Raw genomic sequence first — 27,036 nt, forward strand, 5'->3', positions numbered from 1 at the left:
CTTACTAAAGCCCCCATCAACACAGTAATTTAGGCCAGCTGTGGTGGCTCATGCCTGTAATCTTAGCACTTTGGGAGGCCAAGGTGGGAGGACCACTTGAACCCAGGAGTTTGAAACCAGCCTGGTCAACATAGCGAGACCTAGTCTCTACAAAAATTTAAAAAAATTAGCCAGACATGGTGGCATGTGCCTGTGGTCCCAGCTACTCAGTAGGCTGAAGTGGGAGGATCCCTTGAGCCCAGGAGTTCCAGGCTACAGTGAACCATGATTGTGCCACTGCACTCCAACCTGGGTGAAAGAGGGAGACCCTGTTTCTTTCACACCCACACCCACACAAAAACCCAAAGCCCAAACCAAACAATAAACAAGATAATTTAACACCATAGTGTTTAATTCCTCTCACCTCAAGTTGTGTCTTAGGCAGCCTTGGTAACTTGCACAGTGACGGTGAACTAGTAACATGAGAAACAGGCTTGAACTCATGCCTGGTGGACGATGTAGCCCACAGTTGTGCCTGACATCACACAGCTGGGAGATCATGGAAGACTGCAGGGAGGAGGAGGCATCAGAGAGGAGTGGTGAATGCGTGTGGCCATCCTCAGAGTGCAGGTATCAGTCGTGGCTCAGAGGTAGTGACACCCTCATATCCATCTCCCTCTGGGTGCTAACTAGACAGGTGCCCTGAGCTCTCACCACCCTCTTTTGCTCTTTCCCAAGCCTTGTGTCATCCCAACTCAGCCTTCCTCACTGCGGCTTTTCCTTCCTTCCTTCCTTCCTTCCTTCCTTCCTTCCTTCCTTCCTTCCCTCCCTCCCTCCCTCCCTTCCCCTGAAGCACAGTGCTCCCTGGGGTCTGCCCCAAGCATGCCTTTCTCTCTCCTCCATGGATGAAAGCATTTGCTCCTCTGGGTCTTCCTGCTGCCTATATGCAGATGAATTCAAGTCTGTATTTTTAGCTCTGGTCTTATTCATGAGCTCCAGGGTTTGGGTGGATGTAAAATATAGACTCAAGTCCCCCACTTTGGATGCAAGTCTTGATTATTCCACTCAGTAGCAGTGTGACATTGGATTGGTTACATATTCCCTCTCTGCCTCAATTTCCTCACTTGTGAAATGGAGGTACCACATTAATACTTGCCTCATAGGGCTGGGTGGTGGAAGAATGAGTTCACCAGGATGGAGAGCATGGTGCTGTGGCTGGCTGCCAGTTCTCACCCATGGCTGCACCTGTTTTGGACAGTTTCATCCTGCCCTTCTAGAATGCCAGTGCTTCAAGGGAAGGGCTAGGACCTTGCTGGTATACAGTTGGTGCTCAATTTATAGGTTGTTGAATTAACTCCCATGGACATAACTGAAACCAAGGTTCTTAGCACTGGACTCTCTACTCCTATGCTATTTTCTTTTCAGATTTATTTATTTATTTATTTATTTATTTATTATTTTTTTGACACAGTCTAGCTCTGTCGCCCAGGCTAGAGTACGGTGGCCCAATCTCAACATGCTGCAGCCTCCACCTCCCGGGTTCAAGCGAGTCTCATGCCTCAGTCTCCCGAGTAGCTGGGATTAAAGGCACATGCCACCACATGTATTTAATTTTTTTTTTTTTTTGAGACAGAGTCTCGCTCTTGTTGCCCAGGCTGGAGTGCAATGGCACAATCTTGGCTCATTGCAACCTCCACCTCCTGGGTTCAAGCGATTCTCCTGCCTCAGCCTCCCAAGTAGCTGAGGTTACAGGTGCCCACCACCACATCCGGCAAATTTTTGTATTTTAGTAGAGACAGGGTTTCACCATGTTAGTCAGGCTGGTCTCGAACTGCTGACCTCAGGTGATCTGCCCGCCTCGGCCTCCCAAAGTTCTGGGATTACAGGCGTGAGCCACCGTGCCTGGGCTAATTTGTTTTATTTTTCGTAAAGACAGGGTTTCACTATGTTGGCCAGGCTGGTGTCGAACTCCTGACCTCAGGCGATCCGCCCGTCTCGGCCTCCCAAAGTGCTGGGATTACAGGCATGAGCCATCGTGCCCGGCTGCAGTTTTGTTTTAAAAATTGTCAGAAAATACATAACATAAAAGTGACCATTTTACCCATTTTAAAGTGTACAGTTCAGTGGCATTAAGTGGACTTGCTTTGTTGTCGCCCTGTGTTGGTTTTTAACCAGTAACTTCCAATCTTGTGTCTCCCTGTATCAGATTTCTTCTTGCCCCAAATGAGCACATTTAGGGTTGCCTGACTAAACCTTCCTCAACCCCACACGGTGCAATGCCTGGTGGAGATCCTCCAGGATTCTGCAACTATAGCTGCTGTTCAGTGCAGTGATGATTGTCTCATATAGAGGGGCTTTGTTTATCGTAAATAATGTGCATCAATTTGGGTTCCCAGTTGAAAACAACAAAAATGGACTCTGGTTGATTTAACGAAAAAGAAACTAAGGAAATGAAATTGCAAAACCCATAGGATCAACAGCAAGGCCAGGAAAGCAGTGGAGGCTACAGTCCAGGCTCACCAGGCAGTCACGTCCGGGGTTGGCCTGTTGCCAAGGCGTGCCCCCACTCTGAGATGCTACAGGCTGCAGGCACTGCTGCTGTCAGCCACCTGCCCCATAGCTGCTGAACTCTCGGTGCTTCCTCTGCCCACGTCCCTCCACCTCCCAGAGTGTGGTGGCGGAGGGGCAGCTTTTGACTAGCTGAGCCTGTCACATTCCCACACCTTAGCAGAGTTGGTGGGGGGTTAGAATTATCTGACTATCACCATGTGGAGCGTCTTCCAAATCTAAAAAGAAGTTCAAATTTTGGGCCGCCAAAAACCTGACATACAGCCGTCCAGTCCTGTTTCCTCTGAGCTTTTTCTCCTTTGGACAGACGCCCTGTGTTCCTTCAACTGAAACTCATGGATGAGGCCTCCGGATCCCTTACCACATCGTCATTAATTTTTGGTACCCAGAATTGGAAGTAATCTCACAAGTCTGAGGTACAATGGGATTATTTTTTTCCAAACCCTGACCACCCCCCACCTTAACTTTCATGAAGGCATCTGAAGATTTCATTACTTCTCTAGTCAGCCATACTACATAGATGACTCATGTTGGCTCATACAATGCTTGTGGTCAACTGAAATCCCCAGATCTTTTTAGGAATGGCTGTAAAGCCAGGTCTTCTCAATTATTTACTTATATAATTGGCTTATTGAACATGTGCAAATTTAACCGAGTAACATAAGACTGTATTTGTAATACTTCAACTATTTAGTTCACACCCTTAAATTCCCTCACGCTGTAGCATAGTGTACTTGGCTACTTCAACCAGAAATTGCAAACTGGCGGTCTGTAGGCCAATTTGACCACACATTTATTTTGTTTGGCTAATATGGGGGTTTTTGAGAACTAAATCGGTTGCCAACTGTTGAACATCAGGAGATGTCATGTAAAAAGCAGCACTTCCAACTTCTCTTGAAAGGTATGAAGATCTAACAACATTTGGTCGTCATTCCCCCAGGGCTGGAGCTGGGCAGCAGCTACTTCCTCTGAAGGGTGCAGACAAAGCTCACTGCAGTCCCCACCAGGCCCTATTGCCTGGGGTTCACCCTGCTTCATTAATTTCATGCCCTGCCCAGTCACTGTGGACATCTGGGTGCATAGTCTGTGTGTCCTGTGGGTGCTGGTTATGGCAGGGGCAAAAGGGGTAAAGTGGAGGCAGAAGAAAGCTGGGAAAGGTGGGCTTAAGTGGCTCTCTCTTGCTCTTGTCTGTCTTGGGTCGTGCAAGATAAAGATGTACTGAGGGCAGAGATGTGGCGGTGAGCTTCTGGCACGGGCATCTGTGGTTCTGACTGCCCAGCACAGCAATTCTTCTGGAAATTCTCACTTCTCCTGTGTGACTACAGAGAGTGCTGCCAGGTTTCACATGATCCTGCTCCTGTGGCCAAGGCACACGGGTCCAAAGAGTGACTGCTGGTCCATACTAGTGATAGAGTTTTAGAACTTCCAGGAGTGGCTAATGTTGTTGGAAGAAAGGCTCATGAAGATTTGACCGCATTTTCTGTCATGTGGGTTGGGAAGCAGAGGCAGCTGGTGCAAGAAAGTGAAGGGTTGAGTCATCAACTAGAGACAGGGACAGCAACACACACTGCGGGCTCTATCTGTGCTAATCTGGCTCAGCTCTTAGCCTGGGATCCTATGAGATGCCTCGTATTATTAGTGTATATTCTGCTCCCTTTAAAATTTACCTAGAGTTGGTTTCTGTTGCTTGCAACCAAAAGCACCAGGGCATGTCATCACAGGCAGTCCTTGCTCTCTGTGAGCCCTTCCAGTGCCTGATGGGCCCCCTCTTTATGCTCCCCCTTGTCTACCATCTGCTCTTGGATCAAGCATCCTGGGTTCTCTAAACAATTCCCCTCGTTCCTGAGCAAGGGTAAGAGTGAAAGGTGGCACATGTGAATGTTTCCATGCACTGCGAGGTGTGTGCCCTTCCTTCGGCCCTCAAGGGAAGCCAGGCAGCTCTGCGATGCTTTCCATCTCACCCTGTTGTTGGCGCTGATGTAAATCATACAGATGGAAATCCACATTGCTGAGAGACATCCAGGTTAAGAAAGCCACCTGCTGCTATCAGAAGCAAAGTTTCCAGGGACTAGCATCCTGATATAAGCACAGGATATGTGTAATTGAGATACTAAGATCTGCCTTCAAATCACCAGTAGGTGATGAGAGAGAGAGAGAGAGAGAGAGAGAGAGAGAGAGAGAGAGAGAGAGAAAGAGAGACGTATCCTTTCGTTCATTCTACAAATATTTATTGAACACCTACTATATGCTAGGCACTGCCCTAGGCACTAAGGATATTACAGTGGAAAAGATCTGTAGCTTACAAAGAGCTTACATTCTAATGGCATGTAAACTTTATGTGTTAGTTCTGTGGATACAAAAATGAAAATTCAGCCCCAATGGCTTTACAAGTATGAATATCACTTTCCTCATTTGTAAAATGAGTTTAAAATAATTATCACAGGTTGGGCACCGTGGCTGGCGCCTGTACTCCCAGCACTTTGTGAAGATGAGGTTGGAGCATCTCTTGAGCCCAGGAGTTTGAGACTAGCCTGGGCAACATAAGGAGACCCCGTCGCTACAAAAAATTTAAATTAAAAATTTAGCCAGGCGCGGTGGCACGCCTGTAGTTTCCACTATTCAGGAGGCTGAGGTGAAAGGATGGCTTGAGCCCAAGAGTTTGAGGCTGCAGTGAGCCGTGATAGCACCCTGCGCTCTAGCCTGCCTGTCAGAACGAGATCCTGTCTAAAGCTATGGAAGTAAATATAAATAAATAAAATAATTATCTCGCAGAGCTGTTTAGAGGATTAAATAATATATAGCACGCTCTTGGCCTTTTAGCCTCAACAAATACTACTTTTTTCCTTAATAATAACAGAAAGATCATACAACTTCACAAACCACAAGGTTTGTGATAGGCAGGCCCTCCACGACTCTTCTGATGTTAGCCCTGACTGAACTCGCTGTGCAGCGTCCAGCCAATCCTGGTTTGTGCTGGGCCCTGGACTGGAACCCAGCCCTTCCCGACAGGAACGCAAAGCGGCCACGAGGGGGCAGCGCACGGCAGGGAATCTTCGCCGCCGACCCCAGCCCACCGCCAAACTTCCCTGCTGCTCTCGGTCCTCCTGTACGTACTTCCGTTGCTCTGACGCTCCCAGAAGCCGGGGCGTCGGGAAGGAGAGCGCGAATTCACCCTCCTCTGCGCCTCCGTAGGAAAAAATTGAAGCGGGGTTCACGAGACTGCGCCGCGGCGGGCGCTAGAGCCCCTCGCACAACGCCGCCAAGGGTGCGGCGTGGAGCCGGGCGCCTGGCGCCAGGGTGCTGGTCGGCGGGCAGCGGCGCCAGCCTCCGACCCGCGACTCCGGCGAGCCAAGGCTGCGCCGGGAGGAGTCGGCGCGGGCCCCGGGGTGCCCCCTTCAACTGGAGCGCCTTCCCCTCCTGCCTTGCGGGGCATCCCCACACCTACACCGGAACGAAGCTCCGGGGCTGTCACTTCTGCGTGCTTCTCGGAAAGGAGTCTGAACAGGGAGCGCTCCGGGGAGTCGTCGGGGAGGATGCCCGGGCGTCGGCTGTGTCCCCAAGCTGCTCGCCGGCGCTGGCGAGGAAGGCAGTCGGGATAACGCCGTCCAAACTTTCCTTCGCAGCAGCGTTGGCAGGAAACGTCCCTCTCTGAGGCTCACGAAAAGCGGAAAAAGACTCGGACGCTTGGAGGAGGCAGGGCCAAGCCTGCGCAGGAGAGGTTCCCCGGAGCCCTGGAGATGTCCTAGGGGACCAGGCTAATCGCCGGCTTGCGCCCAAGCGAAGGGAAGTCCTGCAGGCACGGCGCCTCCTTCCCTGAGCCCCGCAGTGACCGTGACCTCCGCGCGCACCCCCGCGCACGTGCTCGCGGCCGAGGAAGAGGAACGGTCCTGCTGAATTCTCTAGAGGACAGCGACTAGCGAGCAGGCCAAGAGCGCATGGAGGTGCCGCGGGGGCGGTGCGGCTCGCCAGCTGCGCGGAGGAACGTGCACGCCGCGCCCCGGCCTCCCCGGGGACCTGGCCGGCCGCTGCCCGCACTTCCTGCCGCTGGTCTTTCAGGCGCGAGCCGCCGCTTGCAGCAGAGAACCCGTTGAGCTTCGTGCCCGGCAGCACCCCCGGTCCCCCGCGCGGGGCGGACTTGCGGCGGGACAGGTGTAGCCGGCAGCCGCAGGCGCTGCCCTCAGGACTGGGCGGGCTCGGCTCGGCTCGGCTGGCCGGGTGTTAGCTCGCCGCGCGCGGAACTCCGGTCCCCGCCACGCAGGCCGGTCGGTGAGCCACTTCGCACCGCCACAGCCCTAGCATCGGGCCACCAGCCGGGGTGAAGAAAGTCACGGCGGAGCCCGGCTCCCCAGTCCTGATGTTGGCTGCCGGTGGCGGGCTCCACGCCGGCCCCGGGACCTAGGCAGCCGCGCGAGACCGCTGCGGGCGCCTCCCCCATGCTGCTCGGAGCGTCCTGGCTGTGCGCATCCAAGGCGGCCGCCGCTGCTGCGCAGAGCGAGGGCGACGAGGACAGGCCAGGCGAGCGACGGCGCCGTCGGGCGGCGGCCACCGCCGCGGGGGCGGGCGAGGACATGGACGAGTCGTCGCTGCTGGACCTGCTGGAGTGCTCCGTGTGTCTGGAGCGCCTGGACACCACGGCCAAGGTGCTGCCATGCCAACACACTTTCTGCCGCCGCTGCCTGGAGAGCATCGTGTGCTCGCGCCACGAGCTGCGCTGCCCCGAGTGCCGCATCCTGGTGGGCTGCGGCGTGGACGAACTGCCCGCCAACATCTTGCTGGTGCGACTGCTGGACGGCATCCGTCAGCGGCCCCGCGCGGGCACCAGCCCCGGCGGCAGCCCGCCCGCGCGTCCCATCCCAGGCCAGAGTGCGGCCCCCACGCTCGCGGGCGGCGGGGGCGGCGCGGCAGGCAGCACCCCGGGTTCCCCGGTTTTCCTCTCCGCGGCCGCGGGCAGCACCGCCGGCAGTCTGCGGGAGCTGGCGACCAGCAGGACCGCGCCGGTGGCAAAGGTGAGTATCTGTCTCGGCGGAAGTGGCCACGGCACGTGGGAGTGTGTGGGTGGGTGCTTGGGCGTGGGGGGCAATAATGAGGTGCGGAGGAGACCAAGGGTGGTCCTGCGTTGGCCCACTCCGCTGTTGCTCTTCCTCCAACTTCGCTTGCTTGGTGGCGGCATCCGGCCCCAGGGCAGCTCGCCGCTTGTTCACGTGTGTCCCATCCTCCTGTGGAGTGGGCACGCCTTCCTGTCCCGTCGCTCACCCCCGATTCCTTGGCCGGACTTGTTACCCTGCCTCTTAAACTTAGCATCGCCCTTGCATCTCCCTAGAAACGGGGACCTTCTTCCTCTGGGTCCCCAGACACTCCCTCTGCACACCCTGGGCCTGCCTAGAGAAAAGTTAGCCCTTAACGTTTCTGACAGGGCTCTGATGGCTGCTCTGGGAAGCCCGCGGGCCTCCTGCCTGCGGTGTGGCTAAGGAGGGGAGGGCAGAAGGCAGAGTGGGACTGGGGTTTGGGGGAATGCTTCTTGTAGTCTGGAAGGAGTTACTCTGGAGGCCCCAGGAGCCTTTGGACCCGGCCCTTTTGGACTTGGCAGTGTCTAACCAGAAGCCAAAGTCTTCTCCTGGGCTCCCAGGCACGGTTCATTCCCACGGGGGTCATTTATTTTTATTATTATTATTTTTGGTACAGCCGCATTTTAGGGCCTTCGCTGCTTCTGTTTTAGACGAAAGATCTTCTCTGGATGGCTTCAATGATTTGGTTTTAAAAGCTTCTTACAGCTTGTTATTACACACCCTTGCCACCTTGTGAACAGTTACCAGGAGAGAGGGCATGGGATGCTGGTTTAAATGAGAAAAGAAAGGACCCGGGTTTTGTTAATTTATTTAAATGGAGAAAAGCACTTAAATGTTAAAAAAAATACATTGTCTATCTATTGGAATAATCATTTGCTTTAGAAACACAACTTTATTCCTCTACTTTTGACCATTTAAGGAGTTGCTGATGCCTAGTCCTTCCACTATGTGTAATCCTGAAATGCTGGGAACATTCTAGCACCTGGATTAGGCAGTACTGCAAATCTCTAAGGTTAAGGTTAGGAACTTAAACCCTTGGATGTTGAGCTTGAGTTAAATGCCATACTTTGCTGCAATGGGCTTTTTTTTCTATGGATCAGGAAGAATGGGGACAGTCAAGGATAGTCACTGGGGGTCACTTGGGGGGCACTGCTGAAGGGGAATTTTTTTCTTTGGTTTTAATTGTGATTAAATACAGCTAAATGCTTGCGTTAGAAATTTTCAAACTTTTCCTTCCTGGCCTTGCTGTTTTTGATGTGAGGTATTTATAATTAAATATCTTTATTTGCAGAATAAGTGGGTTACCTTCTTCTGTTCTGATAAATTATATGATATTCGGAGCCCCGCTTCTAGTAAAACTCTGGGACATTCTGATGACCATCTGTTTACAGATGTCCTCTCAGTTTATCTTGGGGGACTTTGTGTTTGACCAGGAGGTTAGGAGGTAACCTCTGACATGTGACAGGCTGAAGCTTTGATGCCACTCCGGGAATTCTGTGGCATTTGTAGTACCTTTTAGAACTTGTCAAAGGGGTTGAAGCTTGGAACTTTTTAGTAGTGACATTTAGTATTAGCAGGAAATTGATGTTTTACTCACCATATGTTGAGACCCTTGGTTGACTTTCTTTATGGGTGCATAGTCATGTTCATGACTTTTTGTGTTTTTGGGATGTTTCTGGACGTTGTTTAATAGACGAGCACTTATTTAACTAATAAGCAGGAGTCCTGCATGGTGTATTCACACTACACTAGCACTATACTACCATACTGGGATAATAGCATTAGGTCCAGCACATACTTGGGGAGTGGGAAGGATTGTAATAGCATATCAGGCATTGAGCAACCCTATACAGTTGGTTGACAAAGATTTCGGCTGAAAATTACTTTTGGTACTTTACTGTCCATTGGAATTGCTTGACTCCTGCCAGGAAAGTTGAATGCTGGATGTTGTTGCATGTTGTTTAATAGAGGGGCACTTATTTAACTAATATGCCATGATAGCAGGTAACCATAAATATTACAGTCCCATCATTTTCCAATTAGAAGCTCCTTACATCTTCTTTTGGGCCAATTAGGGTATGTATACTTTTTAGATATATAGGTAAGTATTGGCATAGCTTGTTTACTTTATTAATTCTGTTACAGTTCAATATTTTGACAGCTTTATTTAAAAAAAAAGTTTTAATTTCTGTTTGGTTTTACTGGCAGGACACAAAACAGTGTTTTCCTGAACTCTTTACCTGTTGTTTTTCATCGGTTTTGGTGATCACCAGAGTACTTGGAGTCCCCTGACGTGGTTAGCAGAACCTCTCAGCTCTGCTCTCACCTGAGCCATTTGAGATAAAGCGCTTTTGTGGAGTCAGTTAACGATGCTGCCCCTGGAAATCATATACCCAGTGGTGAGTACCCATAGCCTAAGATCAGGAGTTGGTCTTTTTATTTGCCTGTTGGCAAATACTATATGTGTGTTGCTTCTTAAAGTGTGTTCATGTGTGTTACTTCTTGAAGTGACCTTTAGACAGTCCTGTTTTAATGGTACTGTCTAACCCTTGCAGTTGCTAATGTATGCTAAATTTCTCAGGCTAACTTGTTTGTTTATTGTTTTGTTTTCATTATTTTGCAAGAAAATCCCTTTAACATCCCAAGCTAGCATCAATCAAATTGTTTCAGTGCAGTGAGAGTCTTGCTAAAAGAGTTTTGTGGTTCCACATTGGGTAATTCAAAACATGCTTTTTAATGTAAGTGATTTAATAAGGACTTGAATATCAGACAATTCCAATTTTGTTTTGAAAATTTTTTAAATCCTTGACTTATATTTGAGCCTATACAGAACATCTTCTGCAGTTCATGTAGACTCGGCTAGGCACTATTATAGGTAAACAAGACTGGCTTGGGCTTTCTGGATGGAGCTGACAGTAGAGGTAGTGAGTGGTTGCAAGCTGTCTGCCCAGCTCTCAGAAGGTACCCGTGGGCACTGACCGGTGTCACTCCAGAATTCTGTGAGGGTTACAAGGAAGGACATTGTCACAAATTAAAGAATTCTAGAAAGCTTAGGCAGTGCCTTTGATGATATAAAAGTCGGCATTACAGCCTAATAAGTTTATCTGTATTTTGTATCTTGAGGTACAGTGGTATATGTTCACATTGGATCCGTTTGAAAATCTCTTCTGTGTCTCTTTGACAATGTCACTGGGACTTAATAGAGAAAATAATTTAAGTTGGAGAATCATAAAATTATATATGTTAAATATTTTATTTTATAAGCATACAGGTGTATGATTCTTCCACCATTTTTTGAGTACAGAGCTGAGGACCTTTCTTTGAGTTCCAGATTGTCTTTTTAGCTGAACACAGTCACCTTTTATGATTTTCTATTTGTTTCTTTCAAATAGAGTGAAGACTAAGATTTTCAAAGGATTCTGAATAGAGCATCATTTAGATTTTAAATAGGGCCTCTCCACTAATGTTTGATGTTCTCATTTACACCTGATTTGACCATTTTGTTAGTGTTTGAGTTTTTCATACATGGTCATCTTGATTTCCCAAGGGGCTTTTTTTTTTTTTTTTTTTTTTTTTTTGCACTCAAACTTCTTCCCCTGTTACAGACTATTGAATTACGGTGCATATTTAGCATTATGAGTACAACTTGCATTAGCATAGTTGGGAATAAGGACAACAGATCCCTGATAAGCACAGGCTTCCCCAGGCAGGAGTGGCTGGCCCAGCCTTGCCGGGCTGTAGTCTCCGGTGGGTGTGGGTGACTTTGGCTGTGTTACAGAGGACGTGGAATGTTGGTTAGTCCAGCTGGTCAGCTAGTGGAGGCCAGGATAGAGGGTGTCTCTGGTATCTGGAAGCTAGTTACCATGTTCTTTGGGTCTCGACAGTTGAACTGCTTATATACCCGAGATTTTCTGTAGAACATTTACTGAGTGCCTGCTGCATGCTGGGCACTTTGACATATCTCACCTTATGGAAAGTTCACAATAATCCTGCCAAGTGGCTGGTATAATTATTATTTTGAGGCCCAGAGAGATTGATATTTGGGCAAGTCAGAGAGCTAGGAAGTGATTGAGTTAGGATTCTGTTCCTCCGCCCTTCTGTCCAGTTTGGCTGGATGGTTGGGATGTTGTCGTGGTTCGGTCTTGGATATAATAAGGACTCCAGAGGAAAAGGCCGGCACTTGGGGGCCTCACCAAAAACCAGACAGCTCACAAGAGAGCAAACGAGTGGTTGATATGACAGCTGAGTTACAGTGAAATCCTGTTCAGAAGGCCCCTGAGTGTAGAAACAGCAGTTTGCAGCCAGCGAGTGAATAATCTAAATTATTATTTATTGAGCACCCAGTGGGACCAGGTGTGTATGAAGCCTCTGCTGTGGGCTAAGGGTTGAGCGGTGTTTTAAGTGTGGCTCATCTGGTCCTTACTGCAACTTGGTGAGGTTGCTAGTTACGTAGGTACGGAAATTAAGGCTCCAGAATTTCCTTGCTGAGCGGCACGCAGTTAATGAGGGTGTTTTTTGGAAGATTAACTTTGGCCTTGGTTAGAAGAGTCCTCTTACTCTACCACAGGCTCAGTTCGTTGGTAGCACAATTCTAAACATAAGCAGTGGCCACCCCTTCCATTCACCGTGCCTCACGGCTGCAGATGCTCTTCTATGCAAGGCTGCTGTCTGCACAGAGCAGTGTGGCCCACAGGAAACAGCATCAAATCTGCTGTGGCTTTGGCTGCAGGTGACAGGCAGCTCTACTAATATGTAAGTGACATGAACAGGACATTAGTCTGAGTGGCCTAGCTGGCTAACCCAGCAGCTCTGTGCTCTCCTCACTGATCCATACTTGGTCTGCCCTTCTGCTCTGCTCCTGTGTTGGCTTCATTCTCATCCCCACCCAGTAGGTCTCAAATAGAGGCCGTGGCTTCAGGTGTCACAGTCCCATGACAACACCCAGTAGTGGAGACAGCAGGGTTTCTTCCCCTTGTACTTAGTCTCCAAGTCGGTGAGCAAACGGTGACCCAGCCCCAACCCCATGTTTCTTGTTACACCCCTGGGGACAGTGTTGCCTCCCAGGCTGGTGTCTGAAGCCCGCACACAGGACTGCCTTTTCTCCTGAGGCGGTGGCCTGACACCTCCCCCAGGACACGTGGAAGGAGGGGAAGGGGTGGTGGGAATCCCACTGAAGGTGGTTTTAATCTTGGCTTCCACACTTCCTCACCATCTGCCCCGGGGCAAATGGGCTAGCTTTCCTGAGACTTGTTATCAGTGAATTAGGGATGCTATCTGCTTCTTAGATAAATAGGATAACGTACGTGCAGTGCCTGGCACACGTGATTGGCTGTCATTTCAGTGCCTGTTCCTAATACGAAAATCTTCAAGTCTCTTATCACGCGTGAGGCACACCTCAGAGTGCCTGCTTTGCTGCTGGTGGATTTGTGGTATTTAGTATTCTAAGTTAAGGGTGTGTGCGTGTACGTGTGTGGATGTGGATGTGCATGGGGGTGTGTGTGTGTGTTGTGAGTCTGATATCATGCTTTGCCTCTGGATTCAGTCAGTCCATGTTGTGGAAACTGGATCGTCAAGCATTACTGGGCATCTATGCGGAGTAGTTGCTTGAGTCTGTTGGTTTCCTTTTTAAATTTGCTCCAAGTTTATCTTTATTATCAGAGGCAGTGTTCGTGATTCTTACAAACTTCATTAAAAGGGAAAAAACGTCTAAGCCATAATCTGCTTTAAAAAAACAGCAGGGGAGAATAATCCTGCTCAGTTGCTGATCCAGCCTGTTGGCAGGCTATCCTGAAAACGAGCCCACCTCTGTCATCCGTAGGACACAATAGCTTGTCTACAGCTGCCTAGAATCAGGCTGCTTGCTGTGATGGAGCCGAGCAGAATTCTATCCAATTGTTTCTTCCTCCTGGCTTTTGAGAGCCTGCCTGCTTGCTGGAGCATGACAGATTCGGGGCTCAGTTTTGCAATTGTTTCTAGTGTGTGTTTCCGTTCAATCTGTATTTAATCTCTATCTTTTACAGTTAACATGATCTTTTTTGAGGTGCATTAAAAAAAAACCCACACACATCAGCAAGCATTTGCTGGGGGAAATGCTCTTGATAGCACCACTTGAAGAGGCCAAGGTCAATTTTTATCAGATTTGCCTTGCTTGGGAGATCTTCAGATTTGATGAATGTGAAATGCATGCTTGATGGGTATCCTATTGGAATTTTAATTAACTTTAAAAGAACAGGGTGTCGAGCTGAAGGTATTGGCAACAGTGAATGGTTTACAGATCATGCAGGCACCCCATAATGTGAGCCTCCCTTTTCCCATTGAGTGAAGTTGGAATAAAAAAGTGTATAAAGTTGCAGCATGATTTGTATTCTGCTTTCTTTAGGCTCTCCTGGCCCTTGATGGCTCTGCACATCCTTGGAGGCCATTTAGAGCTGCAGCTCTCCTTTGGGAGACCTGAAGGAGGCCCAAGAAGAGTCGCTGCGCTCGTGGGTAGCACGTGTTTACATTGTTAACTGATGCAAACGAAGATATGATGGTATTTGCATTTCCACTTAATGTAATGTGTGCATAAGGCTCACATGAATTTATGTGAGTTTAAATGAATTAGGATTGACCACAGGAATTCGGCTCAGGAGGAGGTGTGAAAGAATTTAGAAGCATGTTTGCACCCGGGCACCTGTAAATGTGCTGCAGCCGGGCTCACTGAGAGCAAGACCTCACCAGAGAATCGGGGAGTTCGCAGGGAGCCGTCTTTACCCTGGTTCAAGGAATGGGATGCTGATGCTTTTCTCTCTCTGGCTTCACTGCACACATATTTAAGTACCTGCTGTGTACCATACACTACAGTGGACACTGGGGGCTCCAGGGACAGCGATTGCATTGGTCTCTATTTATAATGAAATGTAATTTTTTTTCCATTTAGTTAGGTGACCAGATATGCTGCAGAGGAAAACATGTGTCTATATCTTTTTATTCTCTGTTTATCTGGCAGGAATTTCTAATGAGGAAAGTAGTATCGGTGTGATTTGGGGCTTAGTGAGTTTGCAGTGGGTTCTCACCTCTTTTTGTTTATTCTTCCATAGTCTAGATTTGCCAAATGAAGGCTTTGCACTCCTTCTTTCTGAATCTTTCTGACTTTGTGGTGGGGAAAGAAGATGATGAGGCAGGTCCATCCCACAGCTGGAGGCTTTCTGAGAGCAGCTTGGTGTTGCGGGCAGCACCTTTCAGAGAAGCTGTCTGCTGTTTGCTAGTTCTGGAGCAGATGCTCTGGAAGTGCCACATGCTCAGGAGACAAGAGAACTTGCTGCTGTGGCTAGAACGATGGAGGTCAGGAGTGTCCAGCACGTTTTCTGAAGCTTCTTTTAATTTTTTGTTGGCCATCAAAGCACACCACCTTAGGTGAGAATTATTTGGATTTATCATTTAGGATCTAAGATACATTCATGGGTGACTGCATTCCATTTGTTGCTCTAGGATGAACCCAGAGATACTGAAGAGACAGAAGAAAGATGAGGGAGGCTTAGGCACGTTTCAGTAAATGGTTGCAGGTTAACTAATCTCATTAGACACCACCCGTCCTGATCAGCCGTTGTTTTTGCGTTCAAAGACTAATCGGTTAATCCTCCAAGCTTTGCCTGCCACTGTTGCTGTTTGATTTGAAGGGTCAAGGAATCCTTCAGATGATTACTAAACACTTGGAGTGCTCACCCATGTGGGCTGAGGAAAGTACTCCTGAGGCTGGGCCAGCTAAATCTCAGGCCAGGCCGACTTCTGGAGGTGTTGCCTGTGTGGAGTGCCTTTACCCATAAATGCAATGGCAGACACACACATTATTTCTCAGATCAAAATTTCTTTTTTTTTTGAGACAGAGTCTTGCTCTGTTACCCTAGCTGGAGTGCAGTGGCACGATCTCGACTCACTGCTACCTCCGCCTCCGGGGTTCAAGCTATTCTTCTGCCTCAGCCTCCCAAGTGGCTGGGACTATAGGCGAGCACCACCACGCCCGGCTAACGCCCGGCTAATTTTTTTATATTTTTAGTAGAGAGGGGGTTTCACCATATTGGCCAGGCTGGTCTCGAACTCCTGACCTCGTGATCTGCCCGCCTTGGCCTCCCAAAGTGCTGGGATTACAGGTGTCAGCCACTTCGCCTGGCCTCTCAGATAGAAATTTCTAAAAAATCTGTAGGGAGAAAGTAGTGGGGTTTCAGTTTTGCATTTGGGAAAAACAAAGGCTTGGGAGTTTAGCTGTAAAAGAATGGACGGTTGCTGTTGTTGCTGGGACTTCAAGGCTGTTGTAAAAATTAGCTTGGTGCTGCATTTGCTGGCAAAGTGGCAGGCAAATTTTGAGTAATATTCTGGACTTCATGTATTGTATTGAACTGGATCTTTTAGAGAGGGGTCAGGGCAGCCCCTGGGCAGCCCGCTGCTGCTGGTTCATTCTAGTCTTCCTGTTCATCTGCAGTGAGGAAGTGGGTCACTCTTCCTCTGGGTCTGCACACCCTGCCTGCAGACTGCAGCTGTAGGGAACACACAGAATGAATGGTGGCCCAGGTGCTGGGGCTGTGGAGCTGTCACCATGGCCCTGTGTGAGTGCTGCTCTTGAAGACTGGCCCAGAACGAGTGATGTTAATAATTAATTCAGTCCACACATATGTACTGACTGCCCACCCTGTTGCAAATACTGTGTTAAGCACTGGAATATGCATTGTTCACAAAACCAGAAGTGATCCAGGCCTTTCTGCAACTGACCATTCAGAGGACACTGTAAACAAATAGCCAATAGGTATCTCTTGACATGTGGTAATAAGAGACGTGAAGACAAGGGGCCACAGCCTGATGATGACAGGGGACGTGGAGTCATGGGTGATGTCTGTGGATTTAATTATGCAGCTTATTTTATTTATCAAAATGTATCCACATCTTTACTCTTTTATGGATAAGCCACTGGATTCCTTAACTCTTTATAATCATATCCCAAATCTGCGTAACTTAAAAATTGCATCCTATTTTCTCTTCCCAAGCACAGCCAAAGGTAATTAAAACCAGATGTGTTTGCATGAGATAATGCGTGCAGAGCATCAAGAATGTAGATTGTGCTAAATTAATGTCGCCTTAACAAAGATAGCCAATGAGACTAACCTTTTTTTTTTTTTTTTACTGAGTTCATGATGCCCATGGGTTAATTTTGTCACTAGCAGTCATTGTCTGGACCAAGTTTGTAGTCTAAACATGTGCAGTATGAAAGGTGAATGCTCTCACACAGTCACACTCCCAATAGGAAGACAACCCTCTTGTATCCTGAGCAGCATCCCCCTTGTGCCTTCTGTGGCTGAATTTGTGTTGTGGACTATAGCAGAGGGAAAACTTCCAATGCTAGAAATCTGGGTTTTAAAAATTAATTTAAAAAATGTGTTCCTTATGGAATGGGGAGTGTATCTGCTGTCTCGGTTTGACAAACTAAGCTTTGACATGTGTACAGTAACAAGAGTTTTCCTGGATTTAAAGTTGTTGTCCCCAGCATATCAAATGAGGTGACGTATATCAGATCCTGTGGTTGAGCCTCACAGTGCAGAAGGGCACCTGCTATGGGTCAGCAGCCCATTGAACAATGGAGTTTAAGACTTGCAGTTTTTGAGCTTTTCAATCACCTCTTTGCCAATGACCAATGTATCCATTGCTTGGCAGTTTGACATCTGGAGTCGTGTGGACAGGGGTCTACATCCAAAGGGCAGCGCCACTGGGGCTTAATTTGTTCAGGTTTGTGTTCCTAGGCAGATGGAGGCTGTTTGTCTCAAATATAGCTGCTTTAAAAAAACAGAGTGGTTTATTGATCAGAAGTAGTGACTCATGACGTTGAAACTGTGCCTACATAACTCACGTGACAAGGCTGGGGTGAGGAGGACAGGTCTGCGGAAGGCTTTCCACTTAGTCCTGGGAGGCCCCTTTTCCCTCTGTCCACCGTCCCCTCCTGCACCATCACTGTCACTTCTTTTCTGAAGGCTGCATTGATGCACATGGTTGGTGCATATGGTCGATTGATGCACGTGGTTGCATGTGGTTGACGCACGTGTTTGGAGTTCTCTCTCTTCCTGAGATCAGCTGCATCCAGCCATGGACCTTCTCTTTTGCCGGTTTTTTGTGAATCGTAAATCTACTTATAATGCCTTTACATACTGATGTTCTTTTTCTATTTTTCCCAGACTTCAGCAATTTCTTGCCTTTTTTTTTTTTTTTTTTTTAGAGACGGAGTCTTGCTGTGTCCCCTAGGCTGGAGTGCAGTGGTGCGATCTTGGCTCACTGCAGGCTCTGCCTCCCAGGTTCACACCATTCTCCTGCCTCAGCCTCCCGAGTAGCTGGGACTACAGGCACCCACCACCATGCCTGGCTAATTTTTTTGTATTTTTAGTAGAGACGGGGTTTCACCGTGTTAACCAGGATGGTCTTGATCTCCTGACCTCATGAAGGCGTGAGCCACCATGCCCGGCCAATTTCATGCTTTTAAATTTATGGGAAATAGAATTTTTTCCCTTCTGCAAAAGGCCTGTGTGCTCTACACGTGGTTAATAGCCAGTCTATGCAATACGATTGATGTTAAAGGTAACATCTCCTCTGTGTCCCCAAACTAATCAGTGCCCCATCTTAGACTATCAACACCTACACAGTCTGGCCCCAGGGGTATCAGTTTTCCACTCGGTACTATCACTGCCGTAAACAACTTCATGGGCTGAGAAGCCCTTGATTTCATAACCCCCACCTTCCATCCGGGGCTGCTGTGAACTGGACACCCCTAAAGCATCCTGACAACCAGACCCCTGTTGGGCAGGCGGTATCTGGCTGGTGTGAGCCATTTACATCCGTTGTATTGAAGGGATCAGTGCTATGCTGGGACCCATCCTTGGTGACCTCATTTTAGTCGACTTCATGCAGGTGGAAAGATGCAACCACACCCCCCGAAGCCCAGGTTTCTGCGGATTCCTCTCTCTTGTCTCCCTTCTGTGCAGTTTCTGGCTCCATTTTTATTTCTTCAGGCTGTTTCAGTGACCCTTCCTCACTCTTCCCCTCTGTGGGCTGTGCGCATTCCTGGCAACCACTGCTCTGTCGGCTTTTGCAGTTGCCACCGGCTGGCTTTCTGGAGGCAGCCTCTCGTCTCTGCCTGGGTCGCTCTTCCTCCAACTTGCTCAGTGATGAGTGAGGCTCAGAGCCTCACTCACAGGCTGCCCTCCGCACCGCGCCAAGCTCATGGGAGGGGCTCGAGACCTCTGCAGCACCTAGGCGCATGCCTGCCTTTCCCAGTGACCAGGCCCAGCCCAGAGCTGAGCCCACAGCTGCAGAGATCACCAGTCCCCAGGCTGACCAATTCTTTACAGGTGTAGGCTGAAGCTCCAACCCACTGCACTTTTCTCTATCGTGAAATCGGATGTGAATTTAGGGTGCAGATCCCAGGAAGAGTGATGACGCCTGGGGATAACAGTGCATCTTGACAGAAGAGTTAGGACCCAAAGCCAGCATCTCCCAGGAGAAAGCAAAATAGTCATTTTCTAGACCCCGGGGAACAAGTCTCCTGACAGTATCAGCAGGAGGGGGTACTGGTTGGAGAAGGAGGTCAGGGTGATGGTTGTGTCCAGCTCAGCAAAGCCAGGTCCTTGCCTCCTTTCACCCATGGGACCCCCCAGATGTGCCAGTCTGCTGTCGGCTGCCTGCTTCTCCTACCTTCTGCAAGCTCTGCAAGTGGCAGGGCCCTTTCTACACTCACAGAAGTCTCAAGGAAACCTCCTCTGGTGTGTGGCCATCATTTCCAGCCCCCTGCCCAAGTCCTCTTCTGGGGTCCTTGAGTCTCCTGGGGTGGGGCGTCTCAGGTATGTGCCTAGAACTTCTGCTGCAGCCCCTGGCCTGTCCCCTGGGCCCCACCCTGAGTCACCTACCGGGTGGGGTCCCTCAGTCCGTGGAGAGCAGCAAGGGAATGCTTCTGGTGGTCCAGCCCCCTGGGCGGACTCTCGCGCCTTTGTGACTGGGTGAGCTGTGCATTTCCAGTTCTTTGCCAGCTGCCCCACCTCCCCACCCACATCCCTTCCACTGGTGTTCTCAGGAATAGGTGTTTACAGTCTTATTTTTTCTTAAAAATTCCCATGCATGTTATATTCTACTCTAAAATGTGCCTCCTCTGATTTTAATAGGACCCCAAAGCACCCTGTGGGGTTAGCTCCACAAACTTGGAATCAAATATGTGTCCCGTGACTTCTTCCCATTCCCTGGCCCCCAGCACCCACACAGGCACCCAGCTTGCAGGCACAGTGGCCGAGAGTGAGGGAGGGGCTGCCTCCTGGGCTCCCCAGGGACAACGGGGCACTCTGCTTTCCCCAGTGGTTGAGGGAGGAGGATTCTAGTCCTGTCACCAGAAGCCTCTCTGGGTTCTCTGGGGGCAGAACGCCTCTGCTGGGCTGCACCTCGGAGCCCTCCATCCTGGAGTCACCTGTGAGGTCAACTGAGCGGAGCATGGGCTGTCGGGCCCGGGTTTATTTTCTGATCGTTGGTGTCCTCTGGCTTCACCTGCCAAAGCATCGAGGATTGTTGTTGACTGATGGAAGTGCTATAGGCTTGTCGGTAAATGTGGGGAAAGGTGGCTGTCATTGTGGGACGTTTTCACTCTCTAGACTTAAGTGGGAAATTTCTGTCAGGTTGAGGAATTGTCAAGGATGTCGGCTTTCAAGGTGACAATTGTCGTGCTGACAGATACAGCACATGGGTGGTAGTGGAGTGCCGGGGGCTTGGGGCTGGCGTCCTGGCTGCTGGAGTGTGATTTGGCACTAGAGATGAGGCAAGGGAAAGTGCCACTGGGGTGCTGGTATTCCTGGTGGTGTCCCTGAGCCCGGGAACCCAGTGTGGGGGGCCTGCCATGATGGCCACAAGGTAACCTCAGGAGGAACCTGGGAAACGTTTTATATTAAAGTACAGAAATATTTTAACACATGATTACTATAATTGATTGCAAAGATTTGAATAAATAAAAATCGTGGGATTCATAATGGTAGAGAGAAAGGAAAAAATCTGCTTTGCAGCCATTGCAGTTGGCTGTTATAACTAACTGTTCTGAAAGTTGATAATGAAAGGGAAAGAATTAAGCATTTGCCATATTTTTTCAGGAAGACATGCAGTTCATCTCCATTTGATGAAGGAAAACTTGTACTTAGAGAAGAATGCTAGCTAATAAATGTAAAAGGAATTGTAGAATTAGAATATCACCATTTTGTAACCTCCAGTGCAATAATTGATTCCAACAAGGATTGTAAATGGATACTAACACTGTTGGTTGAAAGAATATTACCATGGCACCAACACATCACCCTGTGGATTACCTGGTAAATGTGAAGGAACAAATGTACCTCTACTTTGGAGTTATTTGTCAGTCTCCACCTCAATCAAGTGATTGAGTTTAGCATAATTAGTAGTGACATGAAGGAGTATTATGTGCTTCTAGCTATAATACAGAATGAAGTACATGATGTCATCTAAGTTTTCTTCCCAAAAATATGAATATTTAGACCTAACTTCCTGTTTATAGGAAATGTAGGCAATAGAGAATTATATTTTAAAATACCATGAGATAAGGAAATAGATAGCTAGGAATGGCTAAAGCTTTATTATTATTATTATTGTTTATTTATTTATTTGTTTTTTGAGATGGAGTCTTGCTCTGTCACCCAGGCTGGAGTGCAGTGGCATGATCTCAGCTCACTGCAAGCTCTGCCTCCCAGGTTCATGCCATTCTCCCGCCTCACCCTCCCGAGTAGCTGGGACTGCAGGTGCCCGCCACCACACCCGGCTAATTTTGTTTTTATATTTTTAGTAGAGCTGGGGTTTCACTGTGTTAGCCAGGATGGTCTCGATCTCCTGACCTTGTGATCTACCCACCCACCTCGGCCTCCCAAAGTGCCGGGATTACAGGCGTGAGCCATCATGCCCAGCCAAGCTTGATAATTATTAAAACTGGCTGATGGGGATTCATTATCCTATTCTGTTTACTTTGTATTTATTTGAAATTTTCCATTATAAAAAGTTTATAGTCTACATTCTGGTTTCTTTAAAAAAGTCACGGAGAAAGAAAAAAAGGTGGGGACTGTTCTACATTGAAAGAGACTAAAGAGACATCACCAAATGCAGTATTTTTTGATCCTTGTTAAATGAACTTTGATTGAGTCCTGGTTTTAGAAAACTAGCTAAAAAGATATTTTTGGGGAAAATTTGGGAAAGTTGAAAATTACTGGCCAGTAGCTGATGTTAGAGAAGTATTATTTCTTTCTCAGGGATGATGATTTTATGGTTTTATAGGAGAACATCTTTATTTTTAGAAAAGGCATGGTGAAGTATTTAGGGGTGAAATGTCATGATGTGTGTGCAATTTATTTTTAGACAGTCAGCATTCCCATTCCAAAAATCCCATATGTACACAAATGCACACACACAAACAAATATGGCAAAATTTTCATGATTGTTGGATTTAGGTGAAATATGTTTGCTGCATTATTTCAACTTTTCTTACTGAAAATTTTTATAACAAAAAGTTGGAGGAAGAACTAATGCATTTATTGTAGTTGAATTAGGGTTGACAAGAGGTTTTGGAGGCTTTGACTAATGTTAAGTTTCATTTTTGTAAATGCTGAAATCTTTGTATCTGGATACTGCTTCCTCCCACTCCTCCCGCCTACCATTAACTATTTCCTGATGAGTACTGTATTCTAACTATTTATTGGAAAGGATAAACTGAATCATTATTCCAACATTTGAGGGCATATGTGAAAGCATTTGTGTCCTGGAGTGTTGAAGCCAGTGATCTTTTTGATGGTAATTTTTTTTCCCATATAATTCATATAGTTAGTATAGATGTGAAAAGTGCATTTGATGATATCCAAGTAGTTCTTTGCTTCTATATCTTCATCTTAATTTCTCCAAGAACAGTTGCCTATTTACTAGATTCTATGGAAGTGCAGTTAGATATATTATCTCCTTTATCTTAAGATCACTTGTAAGTGTAATTGTAAGATTTGGAATTTCAGTCTTTTGATCTGGAAAATATATTGTTACTTAATCTTCTTGCTAATATGGAGAAAGATAATTTTCTATTTTGTTTATGAAATAATATCAGGTATATGTGACTCAGATTTTATCTGTTCATTGTTTTACCTATCCTGCAAGTATTTTTTTTTGGTTGTTCTTTTTATTTTTTCATTTATTCTTTTTGTTTTTTAATAGAGATGGTGGTCTCACTATGTTGTCCAGGCTGGTCTTGAACCCCTGGGCTCTAGTGATCCTCCTGGCTTGGCCTCCTAAAGTGCTGAGATTACAGGCGTGAGCCACTGTGCCTGGTCTTCTGCAAGTATTTAGTCTCACTCTGTTTCAGACATTATGCTGGGGCTACAAAGGTGAATGTAGTTTCTGCCATTGAAGGACTCATAGCCTAGAAAGGAGAACAAACAGATCACCTGAAATGCTGTATTCTGAATGCTGTATAATAACTACCTGTCCACAGAGTGATGAGAGCCCAAAGGACTGAGTGCCAAAGGGAGGGTTTTTCAAAGAAGATGCTATTTGTGTTATAAAATGGTGGCAGAAGGGCATTCTAGGCAGAGGAAATCACAGCAAAAAGAACTATGGAAAAAGATGACTTTTTAAACTTCAGAATGGCTGTACACAAAGTGTGGGTGTGGAGAGATGCAAGTGGATGCTGGCAGTATACAGACCAAAGGGCCTTGTATATAAACCAAGGAATTTGGATTTTAAACTGTGTGCTGAAGGGAGCCTGCCAAGGATTTTAAAATGGAAGCGATCAATTTTGTGTTTTGAGAAGAGATTGCTTTGTTAGCAATATATATATAGGATTGACTGGAGAGGAGGGAAACTGTTGTCAGGGGCAGTATTTTGTGACTGTTCAGGTAAAAGATTGGTGCCTTGGCAAAGAAGGGGTGATAAAACAGAGGGAGATGTGGAAGGGGTTAGTGATCTCTTAGATATCAGGGATAAAAGAGATGTTAAAATATTTACTTTTAGAGGCTGAGAGGATGGGATTTCATGAAAGGAAGTTGAGACTGTAATCGGTGCATTGTAGATTTTGGACATTTCAGGTTGGAGCACAGCTCTCATGCATGGTTTTCTTCCTGAATTTTCATTTCTTAACCATTAAAATCTCCCACAACTCAACAATAAAACAAACTACCCAATTAAAAAATTGGGCAGAAGGACTTAAATGGACATTTTTCTAAAGATGCACACATGGTCAATAAGCACATGAAAAGATGCTCAGCTTCGCTAATCAATTAGGCAAATGCAGATTACAACCACAATGAGATACCACTTTACTAGGTTGGCTGTTATTAAAGAAACATAACAAATGTTGGTGAGGATGTCCAGAAATTGGAAGTCCTGTGCATTGCTGATGGGAATGTAACATAGCTGCTGTGGAAAAGTTTGGTGATTTCTCAAAAAGTTATACGTGTAGCCAGGCATGGTGGTGCATGCCTGTACTCCCAAGCTGTTCAGGAGACTGAGGCAGGGGGGGTCACGTGAACCCAGGAGTTCTAGGCTGCTGCGAGCTAGAATCATGCCTTGCATTGCAGTTTGGGTGACAGAGTGAGACCCCATCTCTTAAAAGAAAAGTTATACTTAGAATTACCATTATGATCCAGCAGTTCCAGTTCTAGGTATATGCACAATTGAATTGAGAACAGGGATTCACAGATACTTGTACACCAGTGTTTTCAGCAGCATTATTTATGATAGCCAAAAGGTAGAAACAACCCATGTCCATTGACAGATGAATGGATAAACAAATGTGGTATATGCTAACAGTGGAATATTGTTTAACTTTAAAAAGGGATAAAATTCTGATACATGTCATAACATGGATGAACCTTGAAAACATTATGTTAAGTGAAATAAAATAGGTATAAAAGGACAAATGTTGTACAGTTTCACTTACACGAGATACCTAGCACGGGCCCTTTCATAGGGAAAGTGGAATAGAGGTTACCAGAGCTCAGGGCATTGGGAAATGGGGAGTATTGTTTAATGGGCACGGAGTTTCTGTTTGAGATGAGGAAAAAGTTCTGGAAATGTGCAGTATTGTACAAGCTCACAAATTGTACTAAGCTCGTCAATTTAATGTTAATGCTACTGAATTGTCTACTTAAAAATTGTTAAAATGTTAATTTTCATATTGTGTATATTTGACCACAGTTTAAAAAAAAACACAAAATGCTGTTAAATATAATAAGTGATTGCCAGGTATGTCAGTTAAAGTTTAATAGCTTTTCCTAGTTTATATTTTGTAAGATGGGCTTTTAAGAAAGGGAGGAGTTAGTTTTTCTAAATACTTTTTCAAAAGTCAGTCTAGAGAGAGTCTAAGATCAGTTGTTTAATCTGGAGATTATAAAGTTTGAATAATCTTTAGTTTTGTAGAGGATATAGGGTTTAGTATGGTTTGAGCTACTATTTGAATTTTTGCTGCAAAGTTTCTATCTGGTAGATTTTTTGATTCTTGTCTTCTCTTTTTGTAAAATTTATTTTTTTAATTTAAAATTTTAATTCCTATGGATCTTTTCATAAAATTTAATTGTAAACATATTTTGCCTTTCCTTATCATATTTATCATTTATTACTCTAATTTATTTTTTCTTATTCTTTTTGTTCCCATGATTGTACATGTTGAGCTGAGGAGGCAAAGTTATTACATAGATGCTATTATTATTATTTAGATGCCATTAGTTAATAGATGATTATTTAGATATAATTTTCTTAGGTAAGCATTTTGTTTTGATTTTAGGCATTGTGGTGTGACTTCATTATATCACAGGATAAGTCTGAAAAGGCCTACAGTAAGTTTCTTTTTGAAATTTTATTTTTCTTATGATAATTCCAAATATTTATCTCATTGTATTTTTCATTCAAATGAAGTAGCCACTAGTAATAGTGGTTTACCATAAGCATCTTTATATTGTGCATTAAATAATTTGTGCTGTTAGGATTGAACTCCTTTGAGGGAAAAAACACATAAGTCTTGTACCCTTTCTTTTCAGGTAGCAATGAAGTAGAAAAATGCATATGTATATTGCAAAGCTCATGTATTAACATGCATAGCATAGAAGGAAAGGATTACATAGCTTCATTACCATTTCAGGTAAACAAGTGTTTCAAATTTTGGGGGGGTTTTGTTGGAGAACATTTTTGAATTAATTGGTTTTAGAGGCATGTCTTATGTCTCATGTTTCGTAGTAGTCAAAAATGTTATTTTTACTCAAAATAACTAAATTTTGGCAGCTTTAGTGGCTTACCATTTTTCTGTACTTCACAAAAAAATAAGTTATTTAATGAAGTGAATTAGGAAGTCTTCTGTGGTATGTGTTTGTTGGTTTAAATGATACGTAAGAACTTTTGGTTATATTAAATAAGGCATATGAATAACACCAGTCTTTTTTTGTTACTCATCGTCTTTTTAATGCCTAGGGCTATTGTTAACACATTGTCATTTTGTTACTGATCCTGGCCAGTGGCAGGAATTTCACATTGAACAACTCCTCTTTATTAGATTTGATTTCATCTTAGAGTTGCTTATTTGTATTACCTTTTAAGAAAATACCGTATTTAATGATTATGTTACTTTGTAAAGCTATTACTAAATTGGAAAATAAAACATTCTGTAATGTTTCTTTAAAACATTTTATAAAGGGGTAGGTTCTCTTACTTCTATCTTTTCCCACCCTTTTACCTGAAAGGTTGCAAATGTTTGGCCCACTAAGTATGGATTGCTGTTTGAACGAAGCGCTTCTTCACATGAAGTACCTCCAGGTTCACCCAGGTATTCATTTTATTCACTTCAGAATATTACTGCTTGGGATTTGTGTGTTTGTGTTGGTTCTGAGGTTTATCTAAAAGTTTGAGATGATGATAATTTTCATGTTGACAGCATAGATATATGCCATTTTCTCTCATCTCAGTACAAGTTGAGTATCCCTGATCCAAAAATCTGAAATTCTCCAAAATCTGCAACTTGTTGAGCTCCAGCATGACACTCAAAGGAAATGCTTATTGGAGCATTTCAGGTTTTGGATTCTCAAATTAGGGTTGCTGTCATCAAAAAGATAGGTCATGATCAAGTGGGTTTTGTCTCAGGGATGCAGGGATGGTTTAACATACACAAGTCAATAAATGTGACACATCACATAAACAGAATTAAAAACCATATGATCATCTCAATAGATGCAGAAAAAAGCATTGGATAAAATTCAGCATCCCTTGATGATAAAAACAAACTAGGCATAGAGGGGACTTACCACAAATTAATAAAAGTCATATACAACAAACCCACAGCCAACATCATACTGAATGGGGAAAAGTTGAAAGCATTCCCCCTGAGAACTGGAAGAAGACTAAGATGCCT

General features: G+C 45.9%; 1 protein-coding gene and 1 pseudogene across 4 annotated transcripts; one reads left to right on the forward strand and one right to left on the reverse strand.

Moving 5' to 3' along the window:
• Positions 1-6,015: 6,015 nt before the first annotated feature.
• LOC112208189 (uncharacterized) lies at positions 6,016-6,890 on the reverse strand (annotated as a pseudogene).
• LOC107973327 (E3 ubiquitin-protein ligase SH3RF3-like) lies at positions 6,541-25,763 on the forward strand. 4 transcript variants are annotated; one of them, XR_010149287.1, is made up of 6 exons: positions 6,541-7,553; positions 9,822-10,012; positions 13,993-14,145; positions 14,693-15,008; positions 25,423-25,474; positions 25,676-25,709. XR_010149287.1 is itself a non-coding variant. In XM_054678729.2 (1 exon), the coding sequence occupies exon 1, from the start codon at positions 6,981-6,983 to the stop codon at positions 8,013-8,015; it is 1,035 nt and encodes a 344-aa protein (XP_054534704.1). In that variant the 5' UTR covers positions 6,541-6,980; the 3' UTR covers positions 8,016-9,719. The 4 variants fall into 4 exon arrangements, 1 of the variants encoding a protein (XP_054534704.1); XR_008546500.2 differs by lacking the exons at positions 13,993-14,145; positions 14,693-15,008; positions 25,423-25,474 and having other exon boundaries at positions 25,676-25,763; XR_008546498.2 differs by lacking the exons at positions 14,693-15,008; positions 25,423-25,474; positions 25,676-25,709 and having other exon boundaries at positions 13,993-14,686.
• The last annotated feature ends 1,273 nt before the right edge of the window (positions 25,764-27,036 follow it).

This window comes from Pan troglodytes, chromosome 12 (genome assembly GCF_028858775.2).
Source record: "Pan troglodytes isolate AG18354 chromosome 12, NHGRI_mPanTro3-v2.0_pri, whole genome shotgun sequence".
Taxonomy (NCBI): Eukaryota; Metazoa; Chordata; class Mammalia; order Primates; family Hominidae; genus Pan; species Pan troglodytes.

Bases quoted from the DNA above. Each gene is read 5' to 3' on its own strand.
- LOC107973327 (XM_054678729.2), top strand. From the start codon at position 6,981: ATGCTGCTCGGAGCGTCCTGGCTGTGCGCATCCAAGGCGGCCGCCGCT.